Source organism: Dysidea avara, chromosome 10 (assembly GCF_963678975.1).
Source record: "Dysidea avara chromosome 10, odDysAvar1.4, whole genome shotgun sequence".
Taxonomy (NCBI): Eukaryota; Metazoa; Porifera; class Demospongiae; order Dictyoceratida; family Dysideidae; genus Dysidea; species Dysidea avara.
The window spans coordinates 7,154,977-7,174,610 of record NC_089281.1 but is presented as its reverse complement, the minus strand read 5'-3'; the positions used below and the strand labels follow the sequence as shown (position 1 = coordinate 7,174,610).

Below are 19,634 nucleotides of genomic sequence, written 5' to 3'. Positions count from 1 at the left end.
AAATAGCTAAGTCAGATATCTACAATATTCGACATGAAAGCTGTTGTTGTTAAGTTTGTAGTGCTAGAATTGTTATTTGTAGTAGTTTTTGCTGCAAAGACTTGCCGAGTACACTATGGAAAATTCAGGGACTGTATTTGCGGGGTACAATATCGTGATGTCGAGACGAGGTGCTGCAACGAGATGATGTGTTCGATTCCTGACGTCAGGACTGAAAATTTGACCTGTCCACTTACATGCCAAAATAATGGGAGAAAAATTCTCGACACAAGTACAAGAATTGCTTGTGAATGCAGTAGAAATTATGGAGGAACTTGCTGTGAAAAAGGTGAATAGCTAATAAGACTGTTTTGTTGTGAGCTATATATCTGTGTTTGTATTGGCTAAGAGGTAGTGTAAGTGTTGCTACACAATATGTAAACAATTATAGCTTATATATGAGTCATTAAGAGAATCAAGTTTAAACTGAACTACATCAAACACATTTTCTGTAACAACTTTAAGCAGGCTGTAGGACCAGGTGTCCTACAGACCTTCAGCACTTGTGCTGTAAAGCCTTAATAAATAAATTAAAAAATAAAACATTATTAGCTATGGCTTTATGCATGCATTTCAATATGCTCTCGTTTATGTTTCTATGGTGTCAGTTGCAGGAAGTTGCAGTGAAGTTCTGTTGAATTGGAAAGGCGAAATTAAATCTCCAAGCCAGACAGATTATCCAGGCAACAATAAATGTGTTTGGACTATCAGAACTGATCCAGTCAGGAGAATAGCATTATCAGCTAGATCATTCAATGTGCACATCAGCCGATATTGCTGGCATGACTACATCATCCTAAATAATGGAGCAAAGACATACAGGCTGTGTGGCCAGTACTTTCCTACCATTTATAGTACAGCTAATTTAATTCTGGTGGAATTTCACTACAAGTTGAAAGGTGGTTCATTTCACTTGGACTATCGGACTTACTACAGAGGTGAGCTATACAGCTATATGTAACCATAGCTACGTTATATTATCTAGTCGCATACACACTCAGTTATACAATTTTGGGTAATGTGATTAATACACACTACGTGAATGTCAATACTTTTATAACACATACTAATTGCAAATTCTCAAGTTGGAACTTCTTAAAATGATCAGTATAATATCGGCTGAAAAAGTGGTACAAATTAATGATTAACTAATTTCCAATGTTATACCAATTAATCATTACATTTCTAATGTAATGTCACTGACCATCATGGACATCGTGTAAGGTTTAATAAAATAGCCACAAAATATGGTTTATAAAAGTCACCAGCACAAATTATGTCATTATAAATGTACATGTATAGACCACATTGATGTAACCTTAATTAACCACACACTCTATAGCTCCTCATATTGTTAGTTTGTAGTATCTAGTATCTTTGATGCATGCATAGGAATAGCTAACGCATAACTATATTAGGACACAATCAAGTCATATGTGATATCAGTGTTTATAGGGGACAACAGGTACCCTATGAATAGTAATGTTTTATCTGTCACTAAACCAACTGTACATATTGTATCCTATAGCTACAGCTAATTGTTATGACTTATTGTTACAGATCAGAAATGTGGTCCTAAGAGAACATACAATGAGCTCAATGGTGTGATCACTTCACCACAACACCCACTCAACTATGGACCTCTTACTGTATGCACGTGGACTATCAATGTTTGGTCTGGGCACAGATTAGTACTACTGTTCCGAAACATGAACATTCAGGAAACAAGATGGTGTGTATCAGACTACGTGCTGCTCATCAAAACAGAGAGAGCTGGAAGACATAGCATAATCCGTAAACTGTGTGGCACTAGAAGTCAAATAGCTTTTAGTGTGATAAACGCAGCTCAAGTAAGAATAAGATTTGTTTCCGACAGAAGAACAGAAGGAAAAGGATTTGAATTACACTATTACTCAAAACGATTATAGGTTCATAATTTTTGTAATGCCACTGAAATACGAAAGGAAAAGGATTTGACATACACCATTACTTGAAATGGTTAACTTCATACTATTTTTATACATTGTACTAACAATATACATCAAGTAACTTGTTTTGGTTTGAAGCCATGTTGTTTAGTGTACTCCCATATCAACAGGGCACCACTGATGTGAACATTCAATGACCTGATGATTCCCAGCTGTGGTATCTCCACACACTCGTCCAACATGTGGATTATATGGACTGGAATACCTTCTCGTTCATTGCTACACATACACACATAGTTTCATACATAAATAAAACTACAGAAGAATTTTAAAACCACAGATACACAAAATCATTTTCAACCACAAAGCTTGAATTACAGACATCAAACATAAGAGCATTACACATTTATAAAAATGCATACCCCAGTAGAAGAACAGTCTTCAATGGAAAGTTGTAGCTAGTAAGGCACTTGCTGTGAGCTGTCTGCTCTACACCAACTAGTGAATAACCTTGTTGTTTCATTTCCATGAGGTACTCCTCTAGCTGAGGCACTCTGACCTGTGTTAAGTGTCATCTAACTATACTGTGGGGAAAATAAGACCTAGTTACATACCTGTTTTATGGGGACCCATCTCTCTGCTGAGACACTTAATGCTTGAAACTGTGCATCTTCGATGATGTTGATATTGTTTAATACTAGCTGAGTGACTCCAAAAATTTCACAAGTTCTGCACAAACCTGCATGAAACCAACAAAATTAATTACTCTTATAACAGACATTTTTTGATTACCTCCCAGATTGGGCGGCTTATGCAACAAAGATGCTACTAGAACTAATCTACCAGGTTTGCTTTGCTTGGGATTGTCCATAGAGGTGCTGGATGTATCAGGGAATAGTTCATTTAATATGGCATCATTGCTACTGCTCCATGGAGTGATTTTCTTCTGTACATCACTCATTTCAGGATCTTCTTCAACCTGACCGACATCTTTTCCATGATGGCGTCTCTCTTCTTTAGCAGCAGCTGCAAGGAGTTGTTGGTTGGTACAATGTAATGGAATCTGTAATGAGTCACTCCAAAACTCTGACAACTTAAAATCGTTTCTTAAAATAAACTCTTCGCTACTTAGTTGTGACAGTTGTGGGATAATATGGTAAACACTCTGAGGGTAACACAAATAGTATTATTGTTTAGCTTCACCGTAAACTGTTACCTCAAAACTGAAATCTTTCACAGCATGGCATAGTGTATGGAAAGCATTATTCTCCATCCTCTTCCTACATCTGGCAATGTCACTTTGAACATAGAAGAGTTAAGTTACACATATAATACAGATTCTGTAGCTTACCCGTAAAGTCTCACAAATTCTACAATAGTATTTAAGTAGTTCAATTCTTGGTCTACCTTGCTGGTAGATATTTCACTATATAAATCCCATAAATATAGGAGACAGCTCTGTGCATATATTTTAGTCATGAAATGATGAGAATTGGTCCATTTCATCACAAGGGGAAGAGCCTTACGTAAAAATTCTAACTGCAAAAAATAAGGGGTTTAATTTTTAAAAGATGTGTTCTCTATTACTTTGCTTTCATCACTGTCAAGACAACGGCCAACTTGTGAAGTGGCAGTTAGTACTGAAACCATCAAACAAAGTTTATTAGGTGTATCCTATACAATGAATTATGACAATTAACAAACTACATATTGTAGTTGATTTGTTTACATTTTCTAAGTGTTGCCACAGAGTGGGCAGGAGGATGGGATGGACAGCCAATACATAAGAAGCTGCCCACTCCTGTAAATACCTAACAGAAAACTGGTCACCGGATTCTGTTGCTTTAAATATCTGAGGTAACATCTCTTTCACTGTAGACTACATACACAAGTAGTATTAAATGAAGGCTTGATTTTGATACATTACCTGCTGCATAAAAGGTACTAATATTAGAATGGCTTGCCATAGTCTTGATCTAATGCGATGGGACAAGCTGTTAATGAAACACTTTGGCTTGACTGCAATCTCTTCATTGCTCTAATGCACATATTACTATTAAAAATGGTTACATGTAATCTGCAAAGCAGCTGTACTTTTTGTAACAATAACTGTGTCAGGTGAGGCAAGACTAACTGTGTGACCCAACTGCAATTTGATTTCTCAGCTAGCTGAACCAGAAAAAGGGCCATGGTCAGTCTAACATGACTATCTCCTTCCAGGGGCCTATGGGAAAACCAATAATTTAGTGGTGAGCATGTAAACTAAGGTTCACCTTAAATGTAAACTATTAGAGGAACATTCTTCTCCAAGTGATTCAATGAAGTAGTTAACATCAGTGGCAACTCTGGAAACAATAGAGATATCAATAATGTACAGTTTAATGTTAAGATACCTCAGATTTCGTTTGTATACTGGGCCAAACACTAAGGAATCTGTGATGAAATGGCTGAAACAAGTCAAGCTTGCTTGGAGGCCTGGAGAGTGCTCATTCACAATCCCAAGCCAAGTCCGACAGCAATAGCTAACTAAGATGTTAAAAGTGCCAGTCTTCTGTTCTCCTAGCTCTTGAAATTCTGACATGATCTACCAAACAAGACAGTAAATAATATAAACACTTCAACGAGCAGTAGACATTACTTGTTCTAACACTGCATACACCTGTTCATTTGTACTGCTATGAGTGACAAGCAATAATGGATGAAATGCAAATGGAAGAAATGAACTAAGAGCTTCTGAAAAAAGTTTACGCTTGCTTCTCTGCTCTAGAATGAGTTTCCATAAAGTGTTAATGTGGCCACAAAGAACATCACAGCTAGTCTGGTAGAGCTATGGAGAAACAGTGTACATGAATGGACACTATAGAGGTGAACTGCTCACTTGTGGAACTAGCAGAGCCATACACTTACAAATAGTAACAATGGCACTACTACAGCCAGCATCTAGTGAGCTAATACAAGCATCAGCTAGCAATATAGGATCAGTACATTGCATGGTAATCAGAGATGTTGTGTCAATATGTTTAATTTGACAACAAACTGAGGCTGCTGTCATATAATACAACACACACTCCCAATGGCATTTAAGATAATGGGATACCACTGGACCCCATTCCTTATTCAGTTCTTCTGCTAATCTTTCATTGCCTTCTTTAGTATCACTTTGTATGGTGGGCTTGAGTAGTTCCACCTGTAGGGATAGTTTAGACAAGCACTCAAGCAGAGGATCATTGGAGCTAGGGCTGTTCTTCTTGCTACACAGCCATGAAGCAATGGTCATAGAGCCATGAAGAGATGAAGACAAAATCAATTCCTATAAAGTATACACAAAATACACAAAACAAACAAAAAAGGAGAAATCATAATCAGTTTAACAGTCATGCATGCATCAAATACCTTAAGCCCAGCTGCTTTGCTTAGTTCCTTGCAACATCTGCTCTCAATTTGTGCAAGCACAGATTCTTTCATAGTTGAACAGTTTACTTCCAAAAAGCAATACAATACATCCCATGCATTAAGGAAAGATTTTACATAGGTAAGATCGGGAAATGGAGACATCTATGCAACAAGATATATAGCAATTTTGCATACATATTTTCTTATACCTTAGATCCTATCAATAGTTCTTGCTGAATGTAAAGAAGAATATCCGATATCCATGGCTCCATAATCTGATACATAAGACTTCCTAGGATAGTACATACACATAAAGCACTCTATTGCAATGGCTAACTATCTCAACCTATTAGAGTGGCATATGAAGGGAGCTCTCCCAACATCAACACTAGCAATTCTAGTGCATTATTGATAACTGCCTTGGACATGTACGCATGAGTGTGTGCCTTGACTATAACATCTATCACCGGCAGAATCAAACTTCCTGCTAACTCTTTAACAGTATTTTCATTCTTTGATACTAATCTAGAAAACATTATACTTTTATTGCATGTGTGTATATAATTTATGTAGTACTTAAAGAAATCATCATCCTTTAAAGCTGAATAAATGAACAAGAGCAGCAGTCTAGCTCTGTAGTTGATCTTGAGGCTATTGCAATCTGAAAAGACAGTACTATAAACTCTATTATATTTTACAATTTATTTACCTGTTTTTGTACTGATCACTCCTTCAACAATCTTCTTTAAAAATTCTATCAAGCAATCATTCATCTGTCTGGCATAAGTGATTTTTGTCAGCCACTTGGAGGCCTTTGAATTTATTACGGGAAGTATTTCATTAAATCTTAAATACATAGTGTGATTCTTGAATTACGCTTACCTGATTCCAAGCCACTGAATCAAAGGATAAACATTCATTTGCTCTCAACACTCCAAGTGTGTTAGCAACGTCGTGGTAGCTAACCTCCATCTGCAGAGCATAAAAAGTCAATGAGGCATACGTATTATCTGCACTAGTTTTACCACATGCCCACCTCAATAGAGAGATTAGTAACTGTAGTCAACAGAAAACACTGGATTGCTGACCGCATGGGGATAGAATGGGTATCTAAACATGTCAATGCCAGTTCTCTGTAATATCCGATGTACAGTAAGGTGGGTGGATGGCTAATTTGTGTAGTACCTTACAATAGCAAGAAACTTGCTGGATAAAATAGGCTCTGGGGAAATTTTAGACAATGCATATGTGATAAATACTAACGGGACATCAGCCATCTTGTGCGCTGTAACAGCTTCAGTAAACTTGCTGAGAAATTCACCTATAAAGAAACAAACTTGTAGCATGACAAAACTGTTATTTTACAAAAAGCAATAACCTCTCTTTCCATTCGGTAAGTTTTGAACTAGATTAACAGTAAAATTTACAAAGGCAGATGCAATGGTTGGACAAGAACCAAGTGTCATATCTTGCTCCCTGTAATCCAAAATACATTATTAAAAAAAATTACAATGTCAACACATGACCAACCTAACATAAATAGAGGAATCATTTAAAATAGAAACCATATCACTGAATAAAAACTGCAGAAAAAAGTAACAATACTGAAAGCAACTACGTACTAGTCTACTCACAGGCCAGAATGTTGAATGTTTTAATGGAGAGTTATCCATTGGCATGGTAAGAAAGTCCATCACACCCCATTTTATAATAGTCTTGGATTCATGTACAAATGTTCTTCTCAGAACAACACATAACCACGAAAAATGTAGAAGACTCTGACCTAATGTAGAAATAAGTATTCCACTACCAATTGATAGCTTATAGAACTCTTACCATCAATAACATTTTGTGTGGCAGATATGAGGAGTTTCATTCGAGGCAAGACAGGTTTTACAATGTGTACCTATATCAACAAAATATGGGCTTCAGTTTTATATTATGTAAGAGTAAACTACTTGTTTTTCTTCCAGTGTTTCCAGGAGCAACACCACAGCCTCCCAGACCTTCTTCAACTGTGATTCATGTTTTTTATCCCACCAAAACACTTTATCAGGTGTAGAGAAATTGTCTGATGTTTTGCTTGTTGATACTGACTTTAAGCTACATTGAAGAAGATATGCACTTCGTTTTCTATTAAGAGGATCAGAGCTTCCTAGTCCCTCTTGGATTACAGCCCAAAACACTAAACTGTTTCTTAAATCCACCAGTAATAATAACTTATTGTCATCTGAAGAACCGAGAAATTGATGAGTGAAACAACACAAGATAGTCAACACCAAGTGTAGGGCATTCATCTCCACACTGATTTGATTCTTATACGCACCTTCAGCTATAGTCCAAAGACTGCTCAGCTTGCTTTGGCCATCTTTTGTCCCAATAAAGCATGGTAATACACCACTGCAAAGTTGATAACAAAGTCGTTTATTCACATACTGGAGGTAGGACAGCATACAGTCAAACAGTTCTGAAGATATGAGGTACAATTCGTCATCTGTCGGCAAATCTATTTGTGTAAATACTACAGCAAGAACTTGTATCAATACTCCAGCATCGATCATTTTTTGAGCACTTTCTCCACCAAGGGGTCCCTGAGTAGTAATATTGCTAGCTTTAAACAGAGCCAAAATCTGTGACAGCATGAAAGATTTGGTTTGAGTAGGACATTTCTGGAAAATGTAAACAAACACTTTACACACACACTGTGTAACAAGCTTATCAGCTTCTTCAGTTGGTGACAGTTTTATCAGACACGGTATACACACTTTAATGAGCAAGTTTTGTCCATCCTCATCAGAAATTTGCGGCAGAGCAGTGAGGTAAGCGATAATCGCTGAAAATTTATTCTCTATTGTAGCAGCCTCAAAGCCAGTAGTAGTATTAACATCTTCAGTACACGATAAAACAGGTTTCTTCAACAAAGTCTCAATGGATAAACCATTCTCCTGTAGCAAATCTAGTAAGTCCATATTACTGAATACCACAATCGTTTCTTACTTGTCAACAATGAATTTTGTACTGCAAGATTCATAAGTGCACTATCAGCAGCTTAGCGAATACCTTGACTTGTACAGGAAATATGGTACGTTGTTCTACGCGTTGCTTCATTAAGTATACTTATTTGTGCAGGCTGGTAATCTTCAAATATGCACCGTGGATCCCGGCTTGAAAGAAAAGCTCAAGAAGTTTCGTTTCAGGAAGGATAAAACGAATGGAGCCATTGTTAGTAAGTAGAGCGTTCTTATTGCGAGCTGTTGTATCCACCTTCTGTTGTCTACAGTGAAAATAAACTCCACAACTATGACAGTTGTGGAGGATGAAGTTGATGAAGATGTGTTGGATGTATGTGGGGTTTCATGCCCTAATTCTGCATACACTACAATTTCAGTAGACTTTGTATTGTATTTTGATCTCTGGGTAGTTTCTTTTCACTGGCTCACTATCAATAAACTCTTCTTTCTCTACTAATACTATCAAATTTTTGTCCCACCTACCCTCATGCAGGCAAAAGAGGGTCACAACAAAGGAATTATATCCCAGGTGTAGGGGTTTAGTAATGCTTATAACAAAGGATTCAAGCAGAGAAAGGAATTAGACCTACAATTTCGTCCCAGTGTAGGGAATTGTATCTTAGAGTTGGGTCAAATCCCCTCCTTGCCTGCATGGGGGTAGGTGGGGAAAAACTTTGATAGGTGCATAATATTTTTGAGAAGAGTGGAACAAATAAAACCTCTAATTAAACACCATGCCAATAAATGGGGTCTTTTAATTACATTCCTCTTTAGATTTGGCATCCACTTCTTGTTATGGAAGATTTTTATGGGTCATATTACCAAGAGTTCATAATATACTGAGTGTCCTACTCTCATGTGTACATATCATGAAGTTGTGATGCAATAACATGACGTGGTTTGTAACATGAGCAGCCATAAAAGTCCAAGAATCGTTAGCACTCACGACGCTCAGGGCAGCCATAGTTGCGAATGGCCTAGTAAGAAATACAACCCAGTTGTCTAAACCTGCTTGTAGTTCTGTTTGGTGAGAAACACTGAGAGAACGACTTTGCTAGGCACACGTTGAATTGATATTATATTCAATTAATGACATCATAAATTATACAGAGAAGCGGATGAAACACATTATGTCATAACTTCACAATATGCCCTTCTACAGGGGAGTAGGACACACAGTATATATGTTATGAACTCTTGGTCATACGCAGTGTCATTAGTTGTTACTATTTTGTATTAAAGACACACTATGATGTATAATGTTAATTCATATTTCTGACACCAGGCTATGTCAATTTCTTGATAAAAACCTATTATTTAATTGTTTAACTAGGGTACATGGTCATTAAACTGTTTTTAATTAGCTATGTGATCACCACACTTCTTGCCTCTTAGACAGTCTCTACTGCTTGTTAGGCCACTTCAACTAAATCTTTTGTTTCTCGGGCAAAATTCAGCCAAATAAAGGTCGGTAGGTCGGTAAAATAAAAATAGGCTATTTTGCTAGCTGAAGAGTGATATTGTGAGTCAAACGGTGGCTAAGCTACATTACGGTTGCTGTATCACTTGCGAGTAGGCAGCTATATGTTGAGATATTTAGTGTTACCTATACTTTTTGAGAGCTTAAAGATAAATTTGCAACTCCTTCGTGGCGTTGCCACTCTTTGCAAGGTGATCACGTGATTAACATAATTATTTTATACTGAAAAATATAGGGTCGGTCAGGCCCGAGAAACAAAAGATTTAGTTGAAGTGGCCTTACTGCTATACAAAGTTGTAAGTACTGTGCTCTTTGAGAGCATTGTTCATAGATGCATGGTTTAGCATCACAAGTCTAGCTGATCTGGTTACCCTTGTTTTCTATCTGCTGTGATATTTACATAATTACTACTTTGTACATGATCAGGATCACTTTTTTTCTATAGAATGTAAGCCTGGATGATTTACAAGCTGAGTTACCAGAACACCAGCCACGCTTTGTTGCCTACAGCTACTGCCACAAGCATGATGATGGTCGGATATCTTATCCTCTTTGCTTCATCTTCATAAGCCCTCAAGGTAAACACTTTGCAGTAAAACTTCCATTAATAGGGTCACTTCTGGGGTCATTTTTGGTCTTAATAGGATTGCATCTTAGACGTAGCTACTTGACATGGCCACTATAATGGTTTTACTAAGGAGGTGGCCAGTAGCCACTATCAGTATTCACACTTTTCATCTTTAATGTCCCACACCAGGTTGTAAGCCAGAACTTCAAATGATGTATGCTGGTACCAAGACCTCACTGGTAAAAGAAGGTCAGTTCACTAAGGTGAGATGCATAGCTATAATTATTATGCTGCTTTAGATGTGACCTTGTTCCTTAAAGGTATTTGAGTTACGAGCAGTTGACGAAATGACTGAGGAATGGCTACTGTCCAAACTGGGATTCTTCAGATAGAGACACAAGTAGAAATATTGTAGATGTTTGAAAATATCTGACCTATTGTAGAGAACTGCACTGTATCTTCTCTGTATACTGCACATTTTGTAAATATTATCATTTATAACTAGTCAAAAAATAATACTGAAATTATTCTAAGTGGTGAGTGAGTGGACAAGAGCTACGAGCATGCTACAGGAGGGAAGAAAGGATAACAGTACATAACAGTGTAGCAGTGATTTTCCTACTTGTAGAGATATATGAGAAATGATAGTACATAGAATCCACATTTGATGAAACCCTCCTTTGTGTAGAATTCCAAGTGTGCTTTGTTCATCACTTCTGTTGGGTCGTAGAGACCCGGGCCACTCATTACTGGACGCTGAATATATCTAGACAACCAACAAAGTTTAGACAGGTATAAAAGATGTAGTCAACAACTGACCTCCAGACATGGTAGACAATTAAAGGTATATTAATGGCTGCTGATATCCACAGTCCATTCACAAGCAAGATGATGGTGAGAGCCAAATGAACACCATATTCGGGCATAACCAGCTATCACAGGCATAAAATAAGACGTGGGGATTACTGAAATGCTTTCTTACGCGGTTGAGATTCTTGCAGAAGTCTACGGGGTTCCTGTAATCACTTTTTAGCTCATCCACACAAATCAACTGTGAATGGTTTCAAATCTAGCACACGTGAGCAGCAGTAACTAATTCAATAACTCACATGCCAGACCATAGTGAATAAAAGGCCTATCGCAATCATTACTGCTAACATGAAAATCCAAAATTCAGTCGACATCTTCGCTTTCTCTTTCTTCACCACGCTTAATATTTAGCGCATCGACTTGCAGGCGACTATATACACGCGCAGGAACAATATAAATCTTAAAGGCGCGTTAATTTCTGCATGCTAGAATGCAACTTATCGGTTTAACTGGTGGCATTGGAAGTGGAAAGTCTACTGCATCTCGTTATTTCGAGAATCTAGGATGCGCTATTATTGATGCTGATGTGATTGCTCACAAAGGTAAATTGTCTCGAATTCTAGCGCAGAGCTTTATGATACAATGGGCACTTGGATCATAGGGTAGGGCATAGATAATAGGGTTGTCTATTATCTATGGGTTGGGTGTATACTACATGTACGTACCTTGCTTGTTCCTTGCCTTGTTTTAGTGGTTGAGCCAGGATCAAAGGCATGGAAAGAGATTGTTAAAAACTTTGGCCAAGAGGTCCTTCTACCATCACAGCAAATCAACCGACAGTTGCTAGGAAGTATGGTCTTCTCAGATCCTGGGAAACGGAAAATACTTAACCAATGCACTCATCCATATATCCGCAGAGAAATGATGTTGCAAATTTTGTGGAACTTTTTACAAGGTAAAAGTTTTAACTGTAAAGACAAACAAGTGCATTACATTGTGTTATTCTTCAGGAAAGAAGTTTGTCATTCTTGATTCCCCATTACTGTTTGAAAGCAAACTAACAAAATGGATGAAGAAAGTGATTGTGGTGTATTGGTAAGTCATCAACAACAGGAGCTCATTGAGTCCTTATGGACTTGATGAGCTCCTGTCAACAGTTGTCCACGTACAATGGAATTTCCTGGGGAAGAGGTAAGGTGTTGGAATACTATCTACAGGTCAGTTAGTCAATGTACTCTTATCTTCAAAAGTTGTGCTCAAGTACCTCAAACAAATGTACTATCAGGACACAAAAAAAAAATTATTGTACAATACACTGCAATAACAAAATTAGCTGGAAATCAAATACAGGGTCTCCCAAGTGACATGGCAGGTGACCACTGAACCACCACTGAACCACCAATGCCTTGTTGGAATTCACTAGTATATAGTTACAAACAAGGGTTATACATACCTCTGACTATTAGCTACATGGTGTTATATGTTATACTTTGGGAGACAACATGTACATCACCATTTTAATTATGTAATGGGTACATGACACCTTGAAACATTATATGTATCTTGTATGCATTTCAGTAGAATTTCAGGGCCTTAGACCATCAGAATGTAACAGGGATTGAAATGGAATATTTTAGGCCATCAATCCCCCAGCCTGGTGCTTCATACCAAGGTAAAGAATACATGTCTGGATCCATGTAAACACTATAGGGTGCTAAATAATGTCTTAATGTGTTATGCTAGAGTCTAAAATAGTCCGCTTGCAAATTTTTGATCACTTTGGGCCCTACAACCATAGTGAGAACACCCTGACTCTGTTCAAGCTCTTCAGTGACAATTTTCCACTAAATCCCATCAATCAATTGCCCCATTGTGCAACCTTTTTCCCTTTAGGGAGTCAATTATCCAAACAGCAAAGTGACTGTTCTATTGTAGAGTATTTGTCAAACAGGTATATGTTCTATTAGAGTAGTCAAATAAAGTTCTGTATAATGAATGAGTGTTTGATTAACTCTCCACTATATTTCCTACATATAATAATGACACCCAACATCATGTAGTTTTCTTACCTAGTTCTGAACAACAACAGGTGGACCGGATTGTAAAGAGAAACAACTTCACTGAGGATGAAGCAAAGCAGAGAATTACTTCACAGATGTCGCTCAGTGAAAAACGTTCAATGGCTGATTATGTCATAGACAATTCTGGTACACTGGAGCACACCAGGCTACAAGTGGTGGACTTGCACCAAAAAATTAGAGCACTTTCTCATTACCATGGGCTTCACCTGTGGATTTTAATTGCCACACTTTTTATATTGTTATTATTTGTATTACTATTGTTGTTATAAATTAATTAATGTACACCACCAAAAATGTTCATCTGCTAATAATGCTGTATGTAGGATATCAATCAGTTAATCAACGAATATATCAACCTGTGCGAAAACATTAGAGTTAACAGACAAGGTTTACATCAAATACCCGTTACACCATGTAGAGGGGGTACAACATAGATACCATTTTGTGTTGGAATTCATCTGGGTTTAGTTCATAATATCAGTGTCTATGCTTTCAGCTTTAGTGTCTGAATTCTTGGCTTATTTATCAGTCCATTACATATGCTAGTACCAGTAGTTCACAAACTCTGTGATAGCAAATGTATTCTTATGCTTTTGGGTGTTTATACCTCCCATTGGCTTTATATATAGCAAACAATGAGTTTTGTTTGTTGTACCTCCTCTGTTGGCACTTATCCTTACCAATATAAAAACACTAGGAATGAAATTATTGAGTAGCCGATCTTGATGAAATTCTCTGTCTGAAATTTTGAAATAGCCCCTCTGTTTCTGATCTCAGTAGGATCATATATGCCAATACTGCCAGGAGGTAATGTGGCATATCTGTATTGCAACAAGCATTAATTAATAACCCATTGCATGTGTCAACACACTTTTCATTTGGCACATGTGAGCTACATGTAACAAGCAATATGCATACTACAGAGGATTGCGGAATCTTTGCAATACAGGAAGTCACCAGAAACGTGACTTATCAACATTGTGGTGACGCATTTCAAAGTTAATGGATCACGTTTTTCGGTTGGTGTTTTACAGTTGTGTTGCAAACATTCCGCAAACCTCTGTATAGTGTAATAAAAATGAAGTAAGGATCCAAGCAATAAAAAGTAGTGACAAGAAATAAACGATGGTTTACAGCATAGTTCAGTGGGAAAATCCCTACATTGGCATGTTATACAAGAGATGAATGATGGTATTGTAGCATAGCTTGGTGGTAAAATCTCTACATTGGAATGTTATAACAATGATTTTGTTCAATGTCAAAGTAGGGATTTTCCCACCAAGCTAGGCCATAATATCATTGTTCATCTCTTGTTTCACTACTTTTTATCACTTAGATCCCTACTTCAATTTTAATAATTGTTTTTAATATACTAGTTTGTTTGGTTTTTTTGTCATACTATACACATGTGACTGTTCTATTAGAGTATCTTGAGTCAGGCTTTCACTACCAGGGTGTGTGTCACTATTTCATATTTTCACTGTACTAGCATTATGATACAGCTAGACCAGTAATAACGGGGTGTGTCATTGTGATCCAGTAAATGGATTGTTAAGAGGTGTGGTCTCGGTGCTCAATCACTATTAATCAACCAAGATCGCATTAATAGGTGTCGTCTTGAACCTAATGTGAAGTTACAGGTATCTACCAAGCGTAAGTGTTTAAATAAATTTGCGGTGTCTAAATATGCTGCTCAAGGAAAGTGTTGATAGGGAAAATTAATGCCTCGATTGCATGAAGGCAAAGACCAGCTGATAAAAGGCAAGGCGCAGAAGGCACACACTCATCAGAACCCCAACAGGAACATGCTACTGGTGAGTTTGCTATTGTGGCATAAAATGGTGGCCGTGCACTGCTTCATTTGGCCTCCAGCCTTGTAACTATGGTCAGGCAGGCTGGCAGATGAAAATTCGAGTTTCGGCAATGTTTTTTTTTTTTAATTTTATATCCAGCTACTTGTGTTTTCTTGTTTTTGATGCTGTATTTGATGTTAGATGGACTAATATTATTCCGTAAAAGTGATTTTTGCCGTGTAAGATGTCCCTAGGATGACTTTTAGGCAGCGCATGTCACTATTGGGGAGGATCCCTACTTAAACAGTACTAATGGCCAGCATGTAGGATCAGGCTCCAGTATTAATTCAAGCCACCAGAGAAATCTGATTCCATTACCAGTCATCTTGTCTTCTTTTAGTTGAAAGCCTGGCACAACATTATAGCTATGTCAGCAATTACTAGCTTAGTACTGTGTATAGGATTATGAAATATTTGGGTGACATTTGAATAAAATGTGTGCAACAGATTTATTTGTTTGCTAACAATTTCTACATAACTTATGTCTGCACTAACAGAATCACAATAATTGAGAATATTTTTTATCTTTGCAAACCTGACACGGAGGACCAAGCCCACACAATATGAAACACATGTGCTACACACATACGCACAATGTAACGCTACAAACGAATGAAGATATACAACAATATGTACATGGAAAACCGTAACCTGCTACTTGGAACTGCATGTACAGTATAGTAATGTATCAGGACTTCTTCCTTATCCTCCTTCATACATCTTCAGTTGCACAACAATTTACACAACTACATTTTTACCATATAGTGTCAATATTTGACCACGGAAAAGATTTTGACACATCAGATAATTTGACAATCATTTTTTTTGACAAAATTCTTCAATTGTGACTGGATCTGGGAAAACCGGCCTTATCGCCCATGTCAGCAGATTCGATTTTTCACCATGAACACAAAGCTACATGAATAAACTACCTAATTTCACAACCAAATCAGCTAGACTTGAGTGGTCTGCTTTTGCTGGTAACTTTTCCCAAGCCCAGTAGCAATCCGTACGTGCAGTGTAGGGCCTTAATGGAGCTTTGGGGATGGCTGTATGTGGCTGTACAGCTCCATGGTATTAAAAAATGACCTCTTCTGTGAATTTCCTTTCATTTACGCCAGTTTTGAGACCTGAATGGCCCTTAACTTGCTAATTCATCCCAACACCTTCCTTTTCAATTTTTTAAAACAGCCCCTTGCCCTCCTTCCGGGCCCCTGCCTCCTTCCCCTTTTGGAGCTCAGTAAACCTCAGTTTAAAAACTATCTAAAATGGCGGGAAACTTAGCTGTTTGTTACTTGCATAGTGGATGCTCTGAATTGGTGTAAAACGTGTGAAAAGTTGGTACACGTAGCTTCAACCACTGGCGAGCTACAACACAGTAAATACTTTTAAATAGGTGATAAGACCGGTTTTCGCAGACTGGGTCACAATTTATCACTGCATGTAAAGGGATGAATTGCAATGCAAACCACCAACCCATTAAAGTTTTGCATCATGCATAGTCTACTTATACTATCTATACAGTATTACTGGGAGCAGCAAATAAACAACTTGTGGCATTTACACACCTAGTATTACACATGCATGCAATGCAAGAGTAAGAAGACATGGATATCACTGCAAGTTAAGTGTACATATCATACCTGTGTATTAGAAAGCAAGCCACTGGAGCAGTAAGTAGAAACAGGAACCAGTGAAACGTCAATAACAATATCACTGGAGGTATTACAGCTATTATAATTTCTGGAAGTACCCACTAAACAAGAAATGGATAGGTAATGCACACAACACAATAGTGATGACTGACCGTATTTAATACTTGACAGCCTTTCTTGGTATTTACATAGTCACACTCCAAATCTGATAGTTGAATTAACTGATTGCAGTTAAGGTAAATACAGTAAGGATTTACAAAGCAGGGGGTTATAACAATGAATAATGACATACAACTTCTCAATCGCGCGCACACAACATTCCTATTGCTAAAAGTAATATCATATCATTGAAGGATACACAGTAAACTCCCAAGAACAAAGATCCAAGGCTATCAAATAAACACACCATGAATACGAGCACGTCCATTATGCGCCAACTTGTACTTCCAATTAATGCCTACGTAACTCACGTGGCACTCTGTGCATCCAGGTGCCATGGAAACGATCAAACTTAGTGATGATATTGCCTCATCGCAAAAGTTCTTTCACTAATTCTTGCGTTTCTCCTCCAAAGGGCAGACCTTCTGACGATATAAAATCACCTGTGGGCAACTTACGCGAGGACTTGCGTCCAGAAAAATTAGTCAGTTTGGGAAATGCTTTACCTTTGTCCAGCCGAAGAGAGGCACAGTGTGTGAGAAGGTCTGTCAGCTCTCCAGTTGGTAAGACTAGAAGCTATTTTGACTCTCCATATTCAGTACGTGCAGACTTGATCAAAATTCAGTCAGCCAACCAAAGAACTCTGTCATCCGTTGAGAGACTGCTGGAGTCCCATCAGAATACTTCAATGGCAGCTACCCGTTTACTTAGTAAGTCCCTTGATGAAGATATGCTTAAGAAAACTGGGGCAGTGGCAGAGAACACTGCTAGCAAAGCTGCCTTCAAGCCTTCGGCTATTGTTTTTACCCATACACAGTCATCAGACCAAGCTAAGAAGCATGTGTGGATTAATGATTCTGGGAGTGGAACTGAAATTGTAGACGTTGTTACCCCAAACAAGCATCACAGATTCGAAGAAACTTCTGATAGTTGTGAGATAGAGAATGGAGATAATTTGACACCATGTAGCATCAGCATGGAGTCGTTGAATGAGAACATAAGTGGTAGCAATTCTGAAGATGAAGATTCAGACTCACAGGAATCTGCTGTCTCGTCACTAACTATTGAGTCATATGCCTCAGCCCAGGATCGTTCTTCTGCTATGGAAATCATTAGTAGCATGTGGGAAGACTTTTCTGTGGACAGTTACTTGCCAAATGAAGGGAAAGTGATCAATGCTACTAAGAATAAAGTTGCTGCTACACCGAAATGGTACCCTCGTGTAACAGTACCAAGGCCTTTTTCTATGACAATTAGGGAGCAGAATTCTGTAAAGAAAAGAAGCCGGAGTGCAATGGAGGCAGAAAGAGAGAAACTTGAGAGGGAGGTACTTGAAGAGTTTGAATTACAAAAGAAATTTAAAGCAATTCCTGTACCATCGAGCACCTATCTTCCACTTTATCAGTTAATAGTGGCAGAGAATGAGCAAAGAAGAACTCAAATTAAGCAATCCCGTAAAGAGATGTTAAAAGCATCTGAAAGACCATTTTCCTTTATAAAGAGAGATGAAGAACAAAAGAAACAAAACTCAGCAAAGAAACAAGACATCACAGATGACCAGGCAATTAAATTATTTGTGGCTAAGCCAGTTCCAAAGTATTTGTATGCTGATAATACAGAAAAGGTTAGAGAGATGGAAGAGTATCGAGAGATCAAAAAGAAAGTGCGAGCTAGAGAGTTGCTGCAAAGCTCTAAGCTACCAAAGAGTATGCAAGTTAAAGGTAGGGCCTATACTATTGGAGTTCTGAGAAAAAAGCGGCTTGAGGAACGACAAAAGAAAGCATTCCTGACCGAGGAACACAGATTCCATCCTAAAATTACTGCGGAAGTTCCAGACTATGTCCAATCTCACATTGACAATGAAATCCAGTTAGCAAGGAGTAAGCAATTTAATGTAAATACAACTGTTGAGCCATTCAACTTGAAAACACAGCTGATACCATCAAGAATTGAGAAAGTGTATGAAGACATTGTGAGGGATGAAGAGACACTACCCGAAACACGGTGGCCTTATAAATCACCCAGGATACCAGTAAAACTAAGTCATTCAAGATCGTTTAGTGGACCGAGCCAATATTCTGGCATGACAACGGAAGCTTCTCGGCTTTGGGAAGCAGCAAACAAACGGAAACTGGAGTCCAGTATTCGAAGGGAACTTGAAGAGGAACAGAGCCAACAAGAAAGAAAGGAAAAAGAAAGGGAAATCCAAAAACGTGTTTCAGATAAAGTGAAGTCAAGTGACCACAGCAGTGAAATACGGAGAAGCCAGCAAGAAAAGCACGCTGCCTACAGGTTAGTGTAACTATCTTAGTATTTATAATAGTGTGTTGGCAGAGCTCTACAGAAGTCAAAGGAAATAGAATACCAGCTACAGTTGGAGGAGATGACAGAACGTTTAAACACCAGACCTCTTCTGCTGGAGCGTACAAGCTTAGACAGTGCCAGGAAAATGGCTGAAGCTAAGTACATAGCTGCTCTTAAGAAAGCTGGCCTTACGGATGAAGAAATATTGGAACTTAATAACTTGTAAATAAAATTTTAAAGTGTAACGTCTAAATTTGACAATATTTTGTTACAACTCAACCCTTTGGAGGAGGGAAATTTTGCACTTCTTTTGTTGGGAAGGCGAAAGTGGTCTAATTTGGGTCTATTTGTGC

The 19,634-nt window shown here is 37.9% G+C and overlaps 7 protein-coding genes across 9 annotated transcripts; 4 read left to right on the top strand and 3 right to left on the bottom strand.

Annotated features, from left to right (window-relative positions):
• Window position 1: 1 nt before the first annotated feature.
• Window positions 2-2,292, top strand: LOC136268248 (bone morphogenetic protein 1-like). 2 transcript variants are annotated; one of them, XM_066063530.1, is made up of 3 exons: window positions 2-328; window positions 654-977; window positions 1,600-2,292. In XM_066063530.1, the coding sequence occupies exons 1-3, from the start codon at window positions 34-36 to the stop codon at window positions 1,965-1,967; spliced, it is 987 nt and encodes a 328-aa protein (XP_065919602.1). In that variant the 5' UTR covers window positions 2-33; the 3' UTR covers window positions 1,968-2,292. The 2 variants fall into 2 exon arrangements, with proteins under 2 accessions (XP_065919602.1, XP_065919601.1); XM_066063529.1 differs by having other exon boundaries at window positions 648-977.
• LOC136268245 (probable methyltransferase TARBP1) lies at window positions 1,962-8,739 on the bottom strand. The gene is made up of 27 exons (XM_066063526.1): window positions 7,319-8,739; window positions 7,197-7,266; window positions 6,995-7,143; window positions 6,891-6,943; window positions 6,739-6,836; window positions 6,546-6,681; window positions 6,397-6,493; window positions 6,243-6,332; window positions 6,070-6,172; window positions 5,937-6,021; window positions 5,707-5,885; window positions 5,570-5,652; window positions 5,361-5,522; window positions 4,846-5,277; window positions 4,606-4,794; window positions 4,361-4,551; window positions 4,241-4,312; window positions 4,062-4,191; window positions 3,895-4,005; window positions 3,697-3,846; window positions 3,555-3,641; window positions 3,319-3,506; window positions 3,184-3,265; window positions 2,760-3,132; window positions 2,582-2,706; window positions 2,390-2,526; window positions 1,962-2,246 (listed from the first exon to the last, which is right to left on the bottom strand). Exons 1-27 carry the CDS (start codon window positions 8,327-8,329, stop codon window positions 2,081-2,083), a joined length of 4,749 nt encoding a protein of 1,582 aa, XP_065919598.1. The 5' UTR covers window positions 8,330-8,739; the 3' UTR covers window positions 1,962-2,080.
• On the top strand, window positions 8,316-10,952 carry LOC136268252 (glia maturation factor gamma-like). Its single transcript, XM_066063538.1, has 6 exons — window positions 8,316-8,442; window positions 8,490-8,586; window positions 8,641-8,702; window positions 10,297-10,429; window positions 10,609-10,682; window positions 10,740-10,952. Exons 1-6 carry the CDS (start codon window positions 8,440-8,442, stop codon window positions 10,809-10,811), a joined length of 441 nt encoding a protein of 146 aa, XP_065919610.1. The 5' UTR covers window positions 8,316-8,439; the 3' UTR covers window positions 10,812-10,952.
• On the bottom strand, window positions 10,857-11,890 carry LOC136268253 (protein cornichon homolog 1-like). Its single transcript, XM_066063539.1, has 5 exons — window positions 11,529-11,890; window positions 11,402-11,470; window positions 11,239-11,351; window positions 11,042-11,185; window positions 10,857-10,985 (listed from the first exon to the last, which is right to left on the bottom strand). Exons 1-5 carry the CDS (start codon window positions 11,601-11,603, stop codon window positions 10,949-10,951), a joined length of 438 nt encoding a protein of 145 aa, XP_065919611.1. The 5' UTR covers window positions 11,604-11,890; the 3' UTR covers window positions 10,857-10,948.
• On the top strand, window positions 11,642-13,641 carry LOC136268251 (dephospho-CoA kinase domain-containing protein-like). 2 transcript variants are annotated; one of them, XR_010706953.1, is made up of 4 exons: window positions 11,642-11,831; window positions 11,981-12,184; window positions 12,240-12,901; window positions 13,303-13,437. XR_010706953.1 is itself a non-coding variant. In XM_066063537.1 (4 exons), exons 1-4 carry the CDS (start codon window positions 11,720-11,722, stop codon window positions 13,577-13,579), a joined length of 678 nt encoding a protein of 225 aa, XP_065919609.1. In that variant the 5' UTR covers window positions 11,642-11,719; the 3' UTR covers window positions 13,580-13,641. The 2 variants fall into 2 exon arrangements, 1 of the variants encoding a protein (XP_065919609.1); XM_066063537.1 differs by having other exon boundaries at window positions 12,240-12,324; window positions 13,303-13,641.
• On the bottom strand, window positions 13,568-18,134 carry LOC136268254 (protein cornichon homolog 4-like). Its single transcript, XM_066063540.1, has 5 exons — window positions 17,177-18,134; window positions 16,971-17,039; window positions 16,807-16,919; window positions 13,991-14,131; window positions 13,568-13,666 (listed from the first exon to the last, which is right to left on the bottom strand). Exons 1-5 carry the CDS (start codon window positions 17,243-17,245, stop codon window positions 13,642-13,644), a joined length of 417 nt encoding a protein of 138 aa, XP_065919612.1. The 5' UTR covers window positions 17,246-18,134; the 3' UTR covers window positions 13,568-13,641.
• LOC136268247 (protein FAM161A-like) lies at window positions 17,281-19,560 on the top strand. Its single transcript, XM_066063528.1, has 2 exons — window positions 17,281-19,269; window positions 19,312-19,560. The coding sequence occupies exons 1-2, from the start codon at window positions 17,336-17,338 to the stop codon at window positions 19,505-19,507; spliced, it is 2,130 nt and encodes a 709-aa protein (XP_065919600.1). The 5' UTR covers window positions 17,281-17,335; the 3' UTR covers window positions 19,508-19,560.
• The last annotated feature ends 74 nt before the right edge of the window (window positions 19,561-19,634 follow it).